Source organism: Oryzias latipes, chromosome 18, assembly GCF_002234675.1.
Source record: "Oryzias latipes chromosome 18, ASM223467v1".
Taxonomy (NCBI): domain Eukaryota; kingdom Metazoa; phylum Chordata; class Actinopteri; order Beloniformes; family Adrianichthyidae; genus Oryzias; species Oryzias latipes.
In genome coordinates, this window is record NC_019876.2 from 3,203,959 (window position 1) to 3,221,098 (window position 17,140).

Consider the following 17,140-nt stretch of genomic DNA (forward strand, 5'->3'; position numbering starts at 1 on the left):
ATTGGCGGGTAGGGTGCTAGGAGGACATCCGCTGCTTGCTGGCAGTGATGTCCAAGCACCCCCCCTACCAAGGGCCCTACATGTTTAAGGTGCAAATAAAACCGAAAGAGGGGGGGCCCACTCCATACGGCAACCATAGGAGGGGGGCCACTGCCTAGTAAACCCCCCCCCCCAAGGCTCATCGCAGGCTAAGCCCCCCACCCCCTCACCCTATTATGAGGTTATATGAGGAAGGGGGTAAGTTGGGGACAGCTGATAGACTGTCCCCCGGTGGTCAAACAGCTGTCCCCCGCCCCCAGCAAGGGGGCCAGGCCAGGGGGGGGGGGGGGGTAATTTTAACCCTTGTGCTATCTTAGATGACCCCAATGTTCGCACACGCATACTTATGCATTCAGACCAACACGTGAAATCAGTCACGCAAACTGTTACTGCATAGGTGGGCCAACACCTGTGCTCAGGCGAGTGTTTATGTTCTTCGCCAATTTTAACTCCACCCCTTACTACAAACTCTTCTTCCACATCATTACACACACGTGACATTCACGTTATGGAATGTGAAAAGGAGGGGGGGTGTCCAGGCATCCCCACCTCAAGACCCCCACCACCTACACGGTCTTTGGAGGATTTAGATTTTTAAGATGAAAGAGCATCAAAATAAGAAGAAGTCAGGTTCAAACCAGAGTTTTATTTATTTAATCACATAGAAAAAACCAACAATTGTTTTGTACAGCAGTGTTTTCAGGAACACAGAGGTAAAAGCAGCAAACATAAGGCACTGACTCCACCGAGGTTAGAGTTGATCAAAGGAAACGACAAACCCTCTGAAGAAAACCTGAGCTCTGCAGAGGCTCTCTGCGTGTAATACTTCTATACGCCGCGGTGCATTCACGTGACGTGGGAAATCAGAAAACTGAAGTCTTTTCATGGGCTTTGGATGTTGTGCTGCTAAAAGAAACCAGGCAGCAGGAGAGAAACCCGGAACGCCATTCTTCGGGCGGTTTTTCGTTCCACAGCCTCGTTTGCAGCGTAAAGCGTGAACGCCATCCCAGCATGAGTGCAGCAACGGTGAACATTTCATCTCTATACAGGCTCCTCCCACCGCCCGTCCACTAAATTCGTACATTCAGTTGTGCAGAATTGTAAACTTAAGATTGTTTATGCTAACCTAAGCTAGGCTGTCAGCTAGGAGTTAAAAAATTCCAGCAACCACCTTTTTTTTGTCTTTTACTTTTTTTAGGGGAACAATTTGGATAAATGGCGAGATTTCGTGTTTTTGGAACAAAGTCGTCGTACTTTTAGTTCGCTAGTATCCCCTCTCCCGGCCCCGCCCCTTAAAGGAGGAGTTATACTGGACATAGCTCTGCCTCACATCCATGTCTCCGTGGCGCCTCCTTGGCCCGCCCCTCCCGGCATCATAGCCCCTCCTCCCTCGTCCCCTGTAGCTCCTGCTCGGCCCCATGGGGCCCCCCGGCCTCAGCCCCTCCTCCTCCCAGCGGTCCTCGGTGCTGCAGGCCACCGACAGAGGATCGGGCATGGTGACTGTTACCGCGTAACCCTGCTGACCCGGCTCCGCGCTGCCCAGCTGGAGGTAGGGGGCGCCGCGGTTTCGGATTTGCCGGTACGCGGGAGAGGAGCCAGGACTGCTGCTGGACTTGAAGGGGACGTCCTTCATGTCGGGGTTTGACACCACAGCCAGCTGAAAGAAAATAAAGGAAAATGTAAAATATCCTCAAAATTTGTTCTTCAATCTCTTTGAAGTCTTGATCCAGAACAGATCATCAGATCGGCTTTGTTAGGGCCACTCGTACCCGGGCCAATTGTACCCGGGTATAGAATGAATGACAGTGTAAACAGCCCAGAAAACAATCAAAGTAAAGTTTGCACTTTTAAAGGTCGAAGGTCAGGGTTGGTGGCAGTAATGTTTCTTTAACCCTCCAACACCAGAGACGTCGCTGTCAACAGCAAAAAGAAAATCCGTCCTCTGAACTAGCGTAGCCGTTTGCGATATTAGCATAATTCCGGTCGATCGTGAAGCTGCGTCAGAATCGGCTGGACCTGCCTGAACAAATTAAGATTTAGGTATCTGGCTAAAGCTGCGGTTAAACCGCCGGGGGGGTTTGAGAACTCACTATGGGTTTGTTGTTGAGAGGCGGGTCCACCAGCAGCACCGTTCGGGTCAAACTCTCCGTCTCCTTTTTCTGGCCTGACGAAGGAAAAACAAACTCCTGTTAACAACGATCGCCGCCCCTTCAACCCCCCGCCCCTTCAGACTCACGCACCAAAACCAGCAGGAAGCATCATGGCTCGGTTGTTGGCACTCGCCACATTCGGAGCAGCGGGACTGTCCGGGGGCCCCATGGCGGCTCTCAGGTGGGCGTGGCCGGCCAGCGTGTCCCCGTTGGGCGGCTGCAGCTGCTCCAGGGGCTCCGGGCCCTGCTGGAGGTCTTCAGGGACAGAAGAAGACTGATAGCCCAGATTATAGGGGGGATACTGGGGCCCTGAGGGGTACAGCGGGTGAACGGGGGCCTGTCCAGGGTGGTAGACCTGGGCTGAGGGAGGGGCCCCTGAGTATTGCGGAGTGGGGGAGGGGTACCGGACAGAGTAAGTGGGGGTGTGTGGAGCCATCTGCTGCCAGGGCATGGAGTGGGGGGGCATCCTGTGGGAGGTGGGGGTGTTCCCCTGGAAGCCAGGCTGGCTGAATGGGGGGTCCCCAGGATTGGGCCTCTCTGGAAAAGGAGGCGGGTGCTCATAATGCTGAGGGGGCGGAGCGGACGGCGGGGGGGCGAGGGGGACAGAGTACGTCTCCTGTTGCCTGGGGGGCGGGGCGGGTTGGGGGTACTGGGGGGTGGGGGAGGGGGGCTTGAGCTGCAGGCTGTAGGCCTGCAGGAGGGGGAGCAGATACATGTAGGGGGGGTACATGGACATGGAGTAAGCCTGGAAGGAGCAGAAGAGCTTTTGAAAAAAACATTTTTTCCGTCTTATTCAAATAAACATTTATTTGGTATTTCAAACTTATTTTTGAAATTTTCTGTTAATTTTATAATAAAAAAAACCTTGAATAAAAATGTAAATGTAAAGACAAACGTATGGATTTGAGCTTTAAATATTTTTATGAAGGCAGACAAAAGGAAAAAAAATATACTTAATTTATTTGAATTTATTTATTATTTATAATTCACTGAATGATTTTAATAATTTATGATTAATTATTTTAATACATATTTGAACTTTTAACTGTTACTTCTGCACATTGACCACCTGTAGGACAGGAAATTAAGGTAAATGTGAGTGAATCACCTGTGAAGTGAGGAATGTAGACGACCTTTGACCTTACCTTCACTCCTAAGTTGAAGAAAAACCTCAGGATGTTGGAGTCTGCACAGAAAACCACATTCATGTTTTCTCTTCCATTTGATTGCTGGAGCATTTTTTAACCTAGTGACCAAACCATTTGTCTGATTGCTGAAAGCAATCATCTCAGCTCATCTCATCTTATTTCTTCATGTTTGGCTTTTACATATTCCACACCGAAAGTCGTAGAACCACAATTCAGAGCGCTTATTTGGACCGCCCACTTTTGACGCCCATTTCAACTTAGTTAACGCAATCCTCACATCTCCATGGTAACCCTATTCCCACGTTAACACAAATCCAACGAAACCGCTCGTGACACCATGTGGCGCCGCAAAACATGCCACTGCTAAACGTGATTGTAGCTCCAAATTCCCTCTTTACTCCAGAACCCAGAGGACGAACGCCATGATCACGACTTTTGACCGTTTTTGAAGCGTTAATTATGACGTCAACCAACAAAACCCAATAAATGTGAACTTTTTACGAGGACAATTTATGAATCGACTGTGTTCAGATGTTTTATAGATCCACACATTTTTCTAAATTGACAAAACATTCAAACGCAATGCATTGTGGTCTATATTTGCCAATCCAGTGAACATCAGTGCACACTGGATTATTGCAGAGACTTCTGGAACATTTCTAAAGATCTTGGATTTGTCGTATATAATGTGTATAAAAGCTCCGCCCACTTCACTATGATGTCATCATTCACCAAATGTGGACATTCAGCAAATCAGCTGCTTACATTCAGCAACTTAGAGTGGTTAAAACAGCAATCAGCTTTCAGCAATCAGACACTTTAAATGCATTCATTCAAAGGTTTCTGGGGGCGGAGCCTCACCCTTCGGCAGGTCGTCTCCCGACTTGTCAGAGGAGTACGGCGGGATCTGTGCCACGTCGCCCTTTTCCCCCTGAGGGAAGCCGGGGTACAGGGGGTCCTGGTAGACCTGCGACAGCTGCTGCAGGGGGACCACGCCGGGGAGGGACTGGGGGAGGGGGAAAGATGGCAGCTGTGGGGGCTGCAGGGGGTTAGGGGGCTGCTGGGAGGAAGGCGGAGACTCGGGTTTGAGAGGCGGAGCTTCAGTCTGACCCTGAGCGCTGGAAGACTCGAGGGATTCAGAGGCACCGAGGGAGGGGGCAGAAGACAAGACCTGGGGGGCCTGAAGAGCTGGCTGGAGGGGGGCGGCAGGAGGCGGTTGGGGGGGCTGGACCTGCACCTCCTCAGACTGCGACTGAAGCTGCGTCTCTGCTGGGGAGGAGGCAGACCCCCCCTCATTCTGGGATTCAGACGCCTGCCTTTGGTGCTGTGGAGTAGCGGTCGGAGAAGGAGCCTGGATCTGAGGGGCGTGGCTTTGAGGTGCCGTCACAGTCACTTCAGATTTGGACAAAACAGCTGAAAAGAAACAAGAAGGAGATTAAAAAAGGAAGAAAAGAAATGACCACACCTACACTTTTATTTTGATAGACACTCAAACTAAAGGACTTCCTGTTGTGAACAGTGACCCCTACTGGTGGAAACATGGACTGAACCATAAATGGAGTAAAGTTCTTATCTCAGACGGTTCTGGAGAACCTTCTGGAAGGATCAGGAGCGGTTCTTACTTGAAGGAGGAGCAGCTGAAGGAGAAACCACAGAGGAAGAGGAGGGTGGAGTCTGGGAGCGAGGAAGAGAGGCGATGGGGGAGAACGCTCGGGGGAAGCACTTGGCGGCTATGGGGGAGGGGGCGATGGGGGCGATGAAGGTGGGAGCTGAGGAAGAGGAGGAGGAAGGTGAAGCGGCAGGAAGGTTGGAGGGGAGGAAGCTAAGGGAGAGCAGGGAGGAGGGTTTGGAGGGGGCAGCAGCGGGAGGGGGGCTCAGTGAGGTCGGAGCCAAAGGACGGGGCTTGGGGTTAGTAATTTGGGGTGGGGCATTGGGGGCGGGGCCACTAACAGTGGAAACGTTAGGGGCGGAGTCAGAGCTGACGGGTGGGGGCTTGGGAGCAGCAGGGGTGGGCGCAATGGGGGTCGCGGGAGGCGTGGAGGAGAGTTTTGACGCGTCTCCAGCAGGTGGCGACGGTGCTGATGCGCCTCCAACGGGACTGTTCTGTAACAGGAACAGAAGGTCAAAAACGTAACCATGGCAACACCTGACAAAGCCGTCAGAGAGACTTACCGCCTTGTTTCTCTGGGAGCGTTTCCGGTCTCCACCCTTCCTCCGCCCTCCTTCTGCCAAAGTCGCAGTTTGACTCTGAGAAGAGAAAAAAAAAAACATGAAGAAGAAAAGTCAAGTTAAAGTCCTTTTATCCGACAGAGTAGCTTAAATAACAGCGGATTAACAGAAGTTGCTCAGACTTCAGACGTTTCGTTCACAGGGTTTCTATGTTCAGCAGCTGGAAACGTGGAAGGTTTTGGCAGAAGCAGATGCTAACAGACGTGGAACCGTGTTGGACGCTTCCCGCAGACATTTGATGGAAACACAAAGGGACAAACAACTGAACAGACGTGCGACACCTCAGCGCTCCGATGGGTTTCGTTTGGTCACCGATTAGCATATTAATTGATTGGCGTGTCAGAGGCATCCAGTTCCAACGTTTGGTCAACGTACAGAAGCGGTCAGACTCCTCCCCATTGGTCCAGTTGTAGGGCCGTTTGCAGCTGTATTGGTGTCCCGAAGTGTTTTTTTTAAGGCGGAGCCGTAGGGACTTAGGGATGGGAACCCCAGTAGGGTGATCCACATCACGCCTTGGCGTGGAGGAGAAACGTTCTTTTCACGTGGGTGTTCTCCTCAGGCACAGACGTTTACGCTTAAATGTTAGTATTGAGTTTTTGTTTTAGTGAGACTTCTAGAGTTATAAAACACGTTTTGATGTATTTTCTGAGCGCTAGCAGCTACGCGCTAACGTAGATGACCAGCGACTATCGATGATGTCATTGAGTGGGAGTGAAGTCCAAATTTGGAAACACTCTTTTCCTACATCTCCCCGTTTGGACATCAAAATGTAGCGGTAGCGAAGAAATTGGATTTGGCCTCTAGGCGCAGTCGGGTGGTCCCAGAGTCTGGTTGGCCCCCAAAGCCCTTTGGTCACTGTGGGGCCCTTCCCAACACCGGGCCCTGCACTGCAGAACAGGATGGTGATACTGCGGACGGACAGTGACCCTTTCAAGGGCGATCGTGGATGGTGCTTGGCCCCGCCTTAAGCCACGCAGCAGGACGTCAGCAGGGGCGGTTCAAAGAAGTCGTACTGTTGGGTAACCTAAAGGGTCGTTTCCACCGAGTGGTACGGTCCGGTATTCTGAACATCTCCACTCTAAAACTGACCCATTAAACCAGACTGAACGGTACCATTTTTGGGTCCCCGTTTGTTGTACGTCAATAGAAAAATGGAACGGACAAGTTAAGGCGGAGCTACTGTCCTCATACGATGAAACCCGTTGATTGGCGGGATGTCAAAAGAAATCTATCAACCTATTTTTGGCTGTATTCCTCCTCGCCGCCCACAATTTTCTCTCAGACAGCATCAAACGACTTTTAGATTCAAAGAACCAGAAACCAAAAACGGGGGAAAATGAGCCGCTGGATGACCTCCATTGGTGTTGTTGTTAGCTTCCCCCCGCATGCGTCCACGCCGTCACGGTCCAACTTTACGTGGAAACGCTCACCCGAATTACCTGGACTGTTCCAAACCGGACTGTACCACTCAGTGGAAACGAGGGTTAAGGTTAGTTTCAGCCGGCGAAACTGCCGTTATCAGAATTACAAGAGTTTACATGAGTTTTCTTTTAAATTTACAGGTGTCCATCTTTCACGTCTGTTTGGATGTTTTGTTTTGTCCCTTTTACTGATCCAAACCAAACCAACCCCCCCCGTGGCCCAACTTTAGAGCCATGTGTACGATCCCGGACTCACCCCGAGTGCAGGGAAACTGTTCTCATCTCGGAGCTGGATCTCCACCAGCGCCACGTTCCTCTCCTCTTCCTCTTTGGCCAGACGCTCCTCCTCAGTCACGCCCAACGCCGCCTCTACAGCGCTCACAGACTTCCTATATAAATACAAGCAGGACGATCTGATTTAAAGTCTGCAGGGTAAAGACACAAAAACAATGTCAACGTTTTCTTTTCCCTAAGTAGTTATACTCTTGAAATGGGCGTGGCTAATTTGGATGAAAATATTACATTTAAAATTTCTCTCCAGAATAAAATTTGAAGACCTATTGAGTAAGTAAAACTTCCAATGGGCGGAGCCTTACAGTAGCTCCACCCCTGGAGTATTCATGAAGTACAGGAAGGACAAAGTTATTTAGAAACAGGCTCCGCCTCCTCTCACTATTGATACGTTCCTTCACCTCCTCCTTGCACCAAATTTGTCCTCTTTTTTACTCAAAACTCTGCAGTGATGTCACTTCCTGTTTTTTATATGCAGAATAACTTGTCTGTATTTACATTGAAGTGAACCACACCAGGGTTCGCTTGCAACCAGAAAAGTAGACATTGTTTTGTCCACACCGACAGCTCCGCCTGCTTTCACAAACCTGCTGGGTTTAAGCTCCTCCCCCGAGGTCTGCAGGGGCCACGAGTGCTGCTTCTGCACACGCACACCAGAGCCTGACGCCGGCGCCGGGGAACCAGCGGCCAGTGGCGTTGACTTGCCCCTCCCTCTGCCTCTCCCCTTGTCGTCTGGCTCTGAGCAGAGACACAGTTTAGACCAGACAAGCCCCCGGCGTGGCACCACCCACTCACACGCATGTGCTCTACCTCCGTGCCCGTTGCTCAGCCTCTTGTCGCGGTGGCAGACGGTTCTCCAGCTGCCCTCCTTGCTGGGGGGGCGGAGACTCCACACAGGAACGGTGAACTGCCTGTGTGAAAACGAACATGATCAGACCCCCAAACCGCCACCAAGGTGGAGCTGTGGCGAGGTCACCCACTTCTTCCCCAGCTCCTCTATGAGCACCGTCACAGTGCCGTCGTCTGAAGGAACCTCTTTGACCGTGGCGCCGTAGCTCCGCCCATTGTTCTCCAGACGAACCTGCGTGGAGCAGCACATTGAAGGGAACGCCGGATCTGCAGTTCAAACAAGAGTGCAGGAACCCACAGACCTGACAGCGATCTCCCACCGTGAACTGCATCCCAGCGGCGATGGAGTAATCCAGCTTCTGCTGAGCTGCAAGGAAGAACAAACCATCGTATTCACCGACCATCATCATCATCACCATCATCATCATCATCAAAGGAGAAGGCATTTTTTCATCTGTGTGAAAGAAACCCGCGATCACCTCGTTTGCTCCGGTTCCAGACGTCGTACTCCACGTTCCGGAGCATCGTCGGGTTTAGGGAGCGTTTCACTCGCTCTGGCAGCTGCCGACCGCGACCGCGACCCTAAAACACACACAGGGTTAGAGAGAGCAGACAGAACAGGCGTGAGGACGAGTTTAGAACGTCACAGAGGAGTTTAGAACGTCAGAGGAGTTCCATTACCCTGTAGCTCTGGTTGCTTTGTTTCCAGGACGACTGGCTGGTTCCGTCTTCAACCCTGAGTTAGAGAACACTCCAGTAAACCAGTGACAGTTCAGTCAGAAAGCTGCTTTCACACCGTTTGGTCTGGACTCATCGTTGCAAGTGAACTCTGCTTTGATCTGGTACAGTGTTTTTATGACATTTGATAATTAGAGTATTAGTGGAACCAGTTCTGTTTCTCCATGTGTTTTTTTTTTCCAGGACGGTGCTCATGAGGAGCAGCAGCTCCTTGTAGTGCTGTAAGAACGTTTCACACACGGTCCGGTTCACTGAGCACAATAAAAACAATAACATTAGATTAGAAGAGAACAATGTATTTGGTTTTAGCCTGAACTTGAACATAGATGGACCAACAGCTTCAGGAAGAAGATTCTGTTAAACCATGAAGGAACATACATACATGTAAACCTGAGTATCATCTGCATATTACATGGCCCAGAGGAAGCAGGTACAGAAGAGACCCCAGGATTGATCCCTGAGGGACTCCATAGCTCTAATTCACCATCATAAACTTCAACCACTTCCTGTTTTAAAGGCAGGACTTCGACAGTTTAAGGTGGTAGCAGTCTTGGTGAGTCAGTCTTCTGACCTTTGGAGTAACAACACCTGGTCAGAAGGTCGTTCACTTTTTTAGGTATAAAACCTGAAAACCATCTAAACTAGTATTAAGAAGGAAGTCAGTGGGCTGATGGGAAATGGTTCTGTGTGAATTGGTTCACTAGGACATCAAGTCCTCCTCAAACAGGACCTTTCACTGTTGGGGAGGCGTGTCTTACCACAGCGGGTCGTCGGTCTCCAGGTCAGACTCGTCGCTGCTGTGGACCGGCAAGCCGTCGTCGCTCAGAAAGTCGGACTGCCGGCTGCTGCGCTGACAGATGCCCAGAGAGCTGCGGTCCACCTTGAACACGCCCTCGTACAGCACCTCGTACAGGATGGCTGCGGGACACCACCCACTCAGAGATTCAAACCACCAAAGGTTTTTAAAACACTTTTAACTTCTTTCAAGACATGTTTAGATGGCGATGATGGTTTCTACGTCTTCTCTGAGTTCCGCCACGATGGGAACAAGGACTAATGTAAGGCCCTGAAGTTACACCTCCAAACACAAGAGGGCAGTCTACACTCATCTGTAACATTGGAACATCTGCAGAGGTGGTTTCTGACAGAAAAGGGGAATTTAAAGCGTCAGGATTGAAAGATTAAATATAAGTAAGGAGATTATTCAAATAAAAGCCTTTGGTTTAAAATCAAATTGTGTGGACATTCATGGTTCCTGCATGCAAAGATGTTTGATACGGGTCATGGGAGGGCACTGACTAAATACTGGAGTCACACAGCAAATGCTTTTATTTTGTTGAGTAAAAGCCCATAAAAGGTTTTTTTTCTGCCTCAGATTTCTTCTAAAGACAGTTCACTGAAAACTAAACTTTATTATATTGTTAGAAATGTTTGAAATTCCTACGTTTAGCTTAAAAAACTAGTAAAAATCTTTTCTGACCATCACATTTGTGAAGTTTGAAGAAGACCCAGCCTGGATATTCATTAGAAACGTTTAGTGTTTTTGTCTTTAACTGAACCTAAACTAACAAGCAGCTTGTTTAGAGTTTATTGTCTTTTGTCTTTGTGTTTTCATTTCAAATAAGACTATTAAGCTGTGCTCGGCGACAGCAGAGCATCTCACCGATCCTGTTTGCCGAGGACGGAGGAAGTTATGTAAGGCCGGAGAACCGAAGACGGAATTCTCTGGGTGTGTTCCTGAGCACACAATCCTGACCGAGTACACAAAAACAACCAGGAAACACCAAGAGAATCAATATTTACCTTTAGTTCTTAGTTTTCTGGAGATAAATCTGAGTGGTTTGCGTCAGGAGGAAGGTGTGTCATGTGACCATTAGAGGCTCCAGCATAGAGCCCTGTGGAGCGCCTGCTGCTCCTCTTTAACACCTTCTTTGATTTATTTGAACCAAACATTTGAATTCTGCGGCGGTTTGCCTGCTTTAACATCTATAAATCTTTTAGCTAAACATCAACATAAATATTCCACGATTGCCAGAGTTTAACGTAGAAATTGTTTCAGTTTTATTCTACTTTTTTCTGTTTTTAGTTCATTAATGTAAACAAACTTTTTCCGTAATTTACCCCGACTTCCTGCAGGACACCGAGTCACTGCTGCTCTCTGGACTTACACTGGCACAGGGCGCTGCTCCGGATGTGACTGATGGGATAAACTGAGTCGTAATGATTTCCATTCAGGAAACACAACTGGACCTGGAACACAGAAACGCCGGCGTTGGATCAAAGCCGACGGTAAACGAGTGTCTGCACAGCAGAGGAACCAGAGACATGCAGCTGAAGTTCTGACACCGGCGGTCGTCTCACCTTCTCCTTGAAGTTGTTGTCTGTGATGTTGACGGCCGGTTTGCCCGGTTCCTGGAAGATCAGGAAGTCTCTCCTGGAAAACGGGATTTGGAGACGGACAAATGAGAGAAGACGGTCTGGTTAAACTGCTTCAAGACTCAGCCATTCCCCACATATACACAAAAAGGGGAGTTTGGTGTTCCACAGGGCTCTGGACTGGGCCCCACTCTGTTAGCTTCCAGGAAGTGACTTACTTGTACATGACGGCCAGCGCGTTGATCTCCACCTCCCCCACCCACTGCTGCAGGAGCAGGAAAAGCCACAGATATGAACTCCGTCAGGCTTTAAGAACACACAGAGGCTGAAACGGGACTGTGGGGTTTACCTGGGGGTCCCGCAGCTTGGCCAGGTACTCCTCAAAGTCGCCTTCAATGAACTGCAGAGGACACAAAGCATAAACTCTGAGTGACGTGGAGTTCCGACCAGGGTTCCAGCGGTTTATGGAGGTTACATCTGAAGTTTTAAGACCCTTCAGGGTCACTTAGAGCGGCGTTTACGGCTCGTTTTATGGCGTAACGGGTCTTAAAAGTGAACCCAGCAGAGGAATCGTGTCCTCCAGCTCTTTAACTGTGCTTCTTTAAAATTCACAGAAATCAGCTCCAACTTTGAGAACAAAGTGTGGCGATAAAACGAAGGAAAAGCGAAGAACCGACAGAGCTCGTTTGTGGTTTGATGGTTTCACAAACACCTCAAAAGAAAACACAACAAACAGGTTTGTAAACATGTGAACAAATGCCGTTTGAAGGAATCCAAGAACTCTGAGAACACGAACAGACTTCCTGAAGAAAAGCGGAGTCTTTTTATGCTGATAGTTTGTACTTTGTGGACGTTCTCCGTCATCGTCACCGGTACAATAAAGTTGGAAGAGGAGATGATGTCAGAACGACTGAATGTGCACAGAACGTACAAAGAAAACCATCTAAACATAATTCCAACCATTCCAGCACGCGGCTGCTGCGGCTACGCACGCCGCCATGTTGGTCTGTCATCTAGACCAGCGGTTCCCAACCCCGGTACCGGTACCGGACCAGTACCGGTCGGTACTGAGCCACAGGGATCATTTTTAAAACATACGGCGTACATTTTTTCCATTTCATTTATAACCAGATTCTGAAGGAAGTTTTATTTTGAAAAACTCCTGGGTTCTCTGCAGCACATCCGACTCGTTCACGTCAAGTCGCTCGGCCACGTGTCCAAACTCCATCTGCTGCTTTTTTAAAGCGGCCGCACCGACCGCTGAACTGAAACCCGCAAGCTAGCAAAGCTAACAAGAAACAAACGTCTTTGGAGAACTTCTTTTGGCAGAACAGAAGAAACAGAAGAGCTTGGACTTCAAAATAAAAGCAGACAAAAACCAGAAGTCTTTGCTCCACATTTGGATTTATTCTGACAGTCGTTCCCACAGACCATAATAATAATAATAATTATGTAGAATATTCAGCAACTGGCTATCTATGGTTACCAGGATGATCAATTTTATCTAGAAAAAAAACAGTTTTAGTGACGGCGTGTAAAGAACGGCGTCTGATACTTTAGCTTTGACAGTTATGCGTAAAGGAAAACGTAGATCACCTTTGAAAGAAGATAAACGTCACCCTCAAAAGTTCAGCAAGTTCACTGGAAGCTAAAAATAAACAGATCAGACGCCACCTTCAGGGTCGCACAGACCGGTCTGTAAAAATGTGATCTGAAAGACGGATCCAGGGATCACGGATCTGATCTGGATCCCAGATTTCATTCAGATGTTTGTCAGATTGGTTCACTTGTTTGGGGCTGTGACGTAAACAAAACGCTGAACAGCTGAGCGTTCCACAGCAGGCGGAACTTCAGGATCTGCCGCTGCGACCCGACGCTCGTGACGCCGGTCACCGCGGCGACGCTAAAGATAGACCTGGAATATCTGATCTTCAGCCTCTGATCCGTCCTCGACTAGACTTCTGCTCCTTTACAGGAAACGTCTGCATTTTCCACTCGCTTCCTTCATTTTTGACTAAAAAATTCTACATTTTCATTAAAAAAACAAAGAATTTGATGAGGAGCTAAAACAGATTCAGCTTCCAGCAGAAAGAAAGAGGCGCGTCTGTGAATCTGCTGCAATAATAATGCTTCAGGCTGACATCCAATCAAAAACAACTTTAACAAACGTTTAAGGATCTTTGCAAACAGCAGAAATGTACTGAGGAGGTTTTCAGAACCAGAAAACTTTTATTCAAGACTCCTAAACCAGAAGATTTGGACTTTCTTTTCCTTTAAACGGTTTAAAACTCAACGATAGGCTTTTTACCGCCGTTCTCAATGACTTCCTGATGCTCTCCGTCTCTAATTATGATACATTTGGATCGTCAGACAGAAGAATCATTTTTATTTCATGTGAGGCGTTTAGCGGCATCATTTCAAAGTGAAAAACGTGAGATCTGAAAATGCTGTGACGGAGTTTTTGGGCCACCAGAGAAGAAAATGAAAATATGACAATAAAACCAAAAACAACATAAAAAATGTCAACATTTAACAGCAATAAATGTGTAAAGTTAAAGGAAAATGTCTAAAGTTTTTTAAAACAGAAAATTTATTAGATTTATGAAAATAAAGTTGGTAAATTAGGGGAAAAAATTATAATATTATAAAAGAAAATAGTCAACGTTTGATGAGAACAAAATCCCAAAATTAATTTTAAAAAATGCCAACGTTTGTCCTTAAAGTTGTTAAATTATAGAAATAAAGTCATAAAAAATATATGAATAAAAGTCAAAATATCATCAAACCAAAGTAGCAAAATGATAAGAAATAATTCAAAATGTGATGAGAATAAGATCATAAAATTATAGGGAAAAAATTGAAAAAAGCTAAATTTAACAAGAACAACTTTTTATAAGTATATGAGATACGGTAAAACCTTTACGAGAATAAAATCGTAAATGTATTAAATTAACAAGACTGAATTCTACAAGAAAAAGTAACACTTTAAAAATATATAGTTATTAAAAGGAATTTGACAGAAACGAGAAGCTGATTCAGCCGTACATAAACTAAACAGGTTTAATGATCATTAACAAAACATTTTATTTTAAAAAAAAGAACGACTTTTTCCCTGAAAAACGATGACTAATGAAGCATCAAGTCACTGCTTTACTCTCATCATTTTATGCATTTATTCTTATAAAATTAGACCTTTGATTTTATGACCCTCTTTAGCTTTATTTTAGTAACATTTTGATTTTTTTCATGTCTGACTTTATTCTGGTATATTTGTTCATTTTTCTTCTTTTATATTGTGTCACTAACACTTTTATTTTCTTTCTTTCCTGTTTTTCAATATTTGAGGAAAAGTAAACATCAGACAGTCAGAGGGAAACAGACCTGATGGTCACAAATATTATTGTGAATTCATAACTGCATATTTTTCATTCTAGACACATTCTTGGAGGCTAAAATGTGCATTTATGCCGTTTTACTGCAGGATTCAGCTTTGGGGTCAAAAGTGATCAAAAATAGATTTTTATTTACATTTAAAAACATTTTTAAACTCAACGTGGTAAACTTGTGAAAATGTAAAAGTAATGAAATACTTGAACAGAAAAAACCAAGAATGAACCTAAAAGTGTTACTAGATTTAAAAAAACTGTTTTTTTTCAATAACATCTGTTGCTTTGTATTTTTTTATCCTCAATTTAGTTCTGAATTTTGGGAGTTGATCCTCAGTTGACGTGGGGGCGGGGCTTTGAGCCCATTGGCTACTAGAACATAATGGACATGGCGGCGCCGCCTGCATCCTCCGCCGTCTGATGTCCCAAACTTTGGGAGAGCATCATCACCACGACGACGGCGTCAGAGGAGGGAACTTATGGTGCGAATTATTTCAGTTTACAATCTGCACTTTACAGTTCAAAGCTGTCTTAAAAGTCTGTAGTTGTTTTTTAAATTTACAGTGTTTTTTCCTTCACTGTCAGTAGCTGTGACGTCACACTCGGCTAAACCAAAGCCCAGCAGCAGCCTGGGGGGCTGCGGGTCACGTACCGCCTCATAGCTGTCTCTGTTCTGCTTCAGGAAGTCCACGCATTTAGCTCGAACCTCACGGTGGAGGCTCTGGCAGTGCAGCACCTGGACGGGGTCAAAGGTCACAGGAAGACAGGCGTCATTTTCACGGCTTAAAATACGTTTTACTGCCGCAAACATTATTACAAAAAAGTACATAAACGTCAGTGTTTCAAGTTCCAGTGGACGTTTCTTCATATTGTTAGCATAACAATTCCAGCTGCTATTATTATTATTTAGCCAAACTAGTTTTATTTTTCCAAACTTTACCTGCTCCGCCACAGCCCGGAACAGGCACGAGCCGTCTTTGGCGATCTTTTTCCGGTGCAGACCGATCGACTTCAGGTAGACATCCATGGATTTCTCCACACTCCTCTCCTCGCTGCTCGACATGTTTCCGCAGCTCTCCATGCTAGCGGGGTTAGCCGCCGAAGCTAGCGGCTGAACGACGCCGCCTGCGCCGGCGGGGCAAAACTTTCACGCGCCGCGGGCTCAAAGCTCCGAATGTGGCCGCTGCGCGAGCTCCAAGGCGGACATTTGGGAGGCGGAAGCGGTCAAACGCGACTCCGACCGCCGCAGGTTTCGTTTCCGAGGAAGCGGCGTTTCGAACTGCGGGTTTTCCCGACCAGCAGAAAGTGAAACTTAATGCTGCGAGGTTAGCATCGGGGGGGCTAACGGCTAACGACACGCCCCCTTTTTGCTCTGCCGAGTAAAGCACTGCGCAGTGACACGCCCAACTTCCGGTTTATCCACGAAATAAAAGCCCAACCAGCGAAGAATATCACATAAAATAAACACTTAAAAAGATTTTGTTCAAAAAAATAAGAAAAATAACGTCCGATTTTGTAATTCTATAAAAAATAACCACTCAATTTAGAATGCAACAGCTTTTGAAATGAGTTTAAAGTAAAACCACTTCACAACTCTGAAACATCCGGTGACGCTTACCAAAATAAAAGTCTCAAAAATAGGCGTGCAGGGCATCCGGCGTAAAATCTCTCCCCTGTGCGAATCCATGAAAGCTGATTCGCCGTGGTGACCCCTCACAGGATGGTGAGAGGTGCATCAACAAGAAGGGATCATAAAAACATGCAAACAGTAAGAAAAACGAATGAAAAACGTGAAAATTAACTTTAAAGAGCGACCTTGGGTGTGTTGTAACCTCTTAAAGTCTGTTATATTAAAATGTATTGACTTAGTTTCCTTGATTTACTAAACATGTCACTTAAAGTCAAAACACAGAAAAGCAGAAACACCAAATCATTAAAAAATAATTTTTTACTTCTATCACAGCTATTACTTTTACTACTACTAATAATAATAAATGGATCTAAAGTTTTAATTCAAAGTTCATTTCCCTTCTTTTTTTCTGTCTGTTTTTTTTGGAAAAATTACAAATATATTTAGTCTTTTTTTCTTCCCTTTCAACGTTTTCAAACGTGTCACCATGAGCCTTAAGTCTCATCCAGCAGACAAATGTCTGATAATTAAAAAAAAAGAGTAAAAGTTAAGCATCAAGAAATTTCCTTTTGGTTCTTATTGGTCTTGTTTCCATCAAAGGGCCAGTAAGCCTTCTCATCCTCATCCTCATCACCTCTGTGCGCCGCAGCAGCATTGATTTTGGCTGCCGAGCGTTCGTGGCGCTGTGAGGCAGACCGTCTGGGTGTTGGCTGACATTGTCTGGGACGTGACCTCTGGTCTGCTGCTGCTTTCATCGGGGAGCCTTGTGGAGCATTTTGAAGCAGAAAAATGCTGGGAGAGGCTGTAGGCTCCTCTTCTCACCACAAGGGGGCGGTGCTCTACCAACTGTTTAAGTTTAGGGGTCTTCATCTCGTTTGCATTT

General features: G+C 46.7%; 1 protein-coding gene across 1 annotated transcript; it reads right to left on the reverse strand.

Moving 5' to 3' along the window:
* Positions 1–665: 665 nt before the first annotated feature.
* otud4 (OTU deubiquitinase 4) lies at positions 666–16,172 on the reverse strand. The gene is made up of 21 exons (XM_023966067.1): positions 15,568–16,172; positions 15,280–15,363; positions 11,591–11,641; positions 11,460–11,506; positions 11,227–11,299; positions 11,034–11,115; positions 9,624–9,783; positions 8,809–8,863; positions 8,607–8,709; positions 8,430–8,494; positions 8,259–8,359; positions 8,089–8,189; positions 7,866–8,016; positions 7,244–7,376; positions 5,510–5,584; positions 4,960–5,440; positions 4,199–4,750; positions 3,335–3,375; positions 2,280–2,934; positions 2,130–2,203; positions 666–1,696 (listed from the first exon to the last, which is right to left on the reverse strand). Exons 1-21 carry the CDS (start codon positions 15,706–15,708, stop codon positions 1,304–1,306), a joined length of 3,618 nt encoding a protein of 1,205 aa, XP_023821835.1. The 5' UTR covers positions 15,709–16,172; the 3' UTR covers positions 666–1,303.
* Positions 16,173–17,140: the final 968 nt, after the last annotated feature.